Raw genomic sequence first — 1,460 nt, forward strand, 5'->3', positions numbered from 1 at the left:
CAAAAAAGAGGTTCCTAAACAAGAAAGCACTAACCAATCCAATTTCCTATTTTTCCTCTCTGTTTCCCCACCAGAACCGGGCGACCCTCCCCGCCTGCCGGTAAAGTGCGCCCTGCGGAAGCACAAGAGCAACCGCAAGCCGCGGACGCCCTTCACCACGCAGCAGCTGCTGGCGCTGGAGCGCAAGTTTCGCTCCAAGCAGTACCTCTCCATTGCCGAACGGGCCGAGTTCAGCAACTCGCTCTCGCTGACGGAGACGCAGGTGAAGATCTGGTTTCAGAATCGACGTGCTAAAGAAAAGGTACGTGCACAGTCGCTCAACAGTCTGCTGATCCGACAGCTGTCCGCTGAGCCTAACCTCCTTTCTCGCTTCTCCTCCTCTTGTGCACCTCAATCTCACCCTCACCCTCTTCAATTCTCTTCTGCACATTAAATAGCGCCTAAAAGAAGCGGAAATCGAGAAGCTGCGCCTCTCCACCCGTCCCTTCGGCCCCGGACCCTTTGGCCCCTTCGGCGTGGCGGGCATTCCTGGGGGGCACCACCCTCATCCTCATCCTCACCACCCGCACTTTGGGCCAGTGGGCGGTTTCAATGGCAACAGCATAGCGGCGACCGTGGCCGCCGCCCTTCAGCAGCAGCAGANTTCAATGGCAACAGCATAGCGGCCACGGTGGCAGCCGCCCTTCAGCAACAGCAGCAGCAGCAGAATGGGCAGCAAAGTGGAGCAGTCCCTAATCACCACCACCACTTCTCCTCACCCCCGCCCTCCTCGCTGGTGGTGACGCCGCCGCACTCGGGTGGATCGCTGGCATCGGCAGCAGCAAACATCGCAGGTGAATCGACGGCAGTTGCAGCAGCAGCAGCGGCCGCTGCAAACAGTCAGGCCTCGCCGGCCTCCTCCTCCTCCTCCTCTTCCTCCAACTCTTCCGGTGGCTGCTCGCCAGCCTCGCCCTCGAAAAGCGGTCTTTCGCCTAAATCTGCAGCAAATGTCTCCAGCAGCGGCAGCATCAGNTTCCGGTGGCTCCTCGCCAGCCTCGCCCTCGAAAAGCGGCCTTTCGCCTAAATCAGCAGCAAACGTCTCCAGCAGCGGCAGCATCAGCATCGCCTGTAAATAGAGCATAATTTAGGAAAGCATATTGTCTAAACTGAAACTGCCAGACTCAGCAACTCTTTACTGACTGTGTCACACATATCCCCCTCCTCCTCTCATTGGCAATCGCATTCACAAACATTCCTATTGAATAACACATGTATTTATAGCAGCTACAATATCANCAACTCTTTACTGACTGTGTCACACATATCCCCCTCATTGGCAATCGCATTCACACACATTCCTCTTCTGAATAACACATATGTATTAATAGCAGCTACAATATCACCACCACCTAGCATCATCCTCGTCATCAGTCTGGCTGACAGTCATCTTCTCATGTCTATCCTTTCGCCATTAGTCCCTC

General features: G+C 55.5%; 1 protein-coding gene across 1 annotated transcript; it reads left to right on the forward strand.

The window, feature by feature from the left end:
* Window positions 1-74: 74 nt before the first annotated feature.
* Window positions 75-518, forward strand: LOC108356228 (homeobox protein H17-like; the record flags this gene model as incomplete). Its single annotated transcript, XM_017607348.1, has 2 exons — window positions 75-301; window positions 438-518. Coding segments are annotated over 2 exons (308 nt in total), but the record flags the coding sequence as incomplete, so codon positions are not given.
* Between the last annotated feature and the right edge of the window lie 942 nt (window positions 519-1,460).

Source organism: Rhagoletis zephyria, unplaced genomic scaffold (genome assembly GCF_001687245.7).
Source record: "Rhagoletis zephyria isolate East Lansing unplaced genomic scaffold, Rhagoletis_zephyria_1.1 Rzeph_scaffold_55764, whole genome shotgun sequence".
NCBI classification, from domain to species: Eukaryota; Metazoa; Arthropoda; class Insecta; order Diptera; family Tephritidae; genus Rhagoletis; species Rhagoletis zephyria.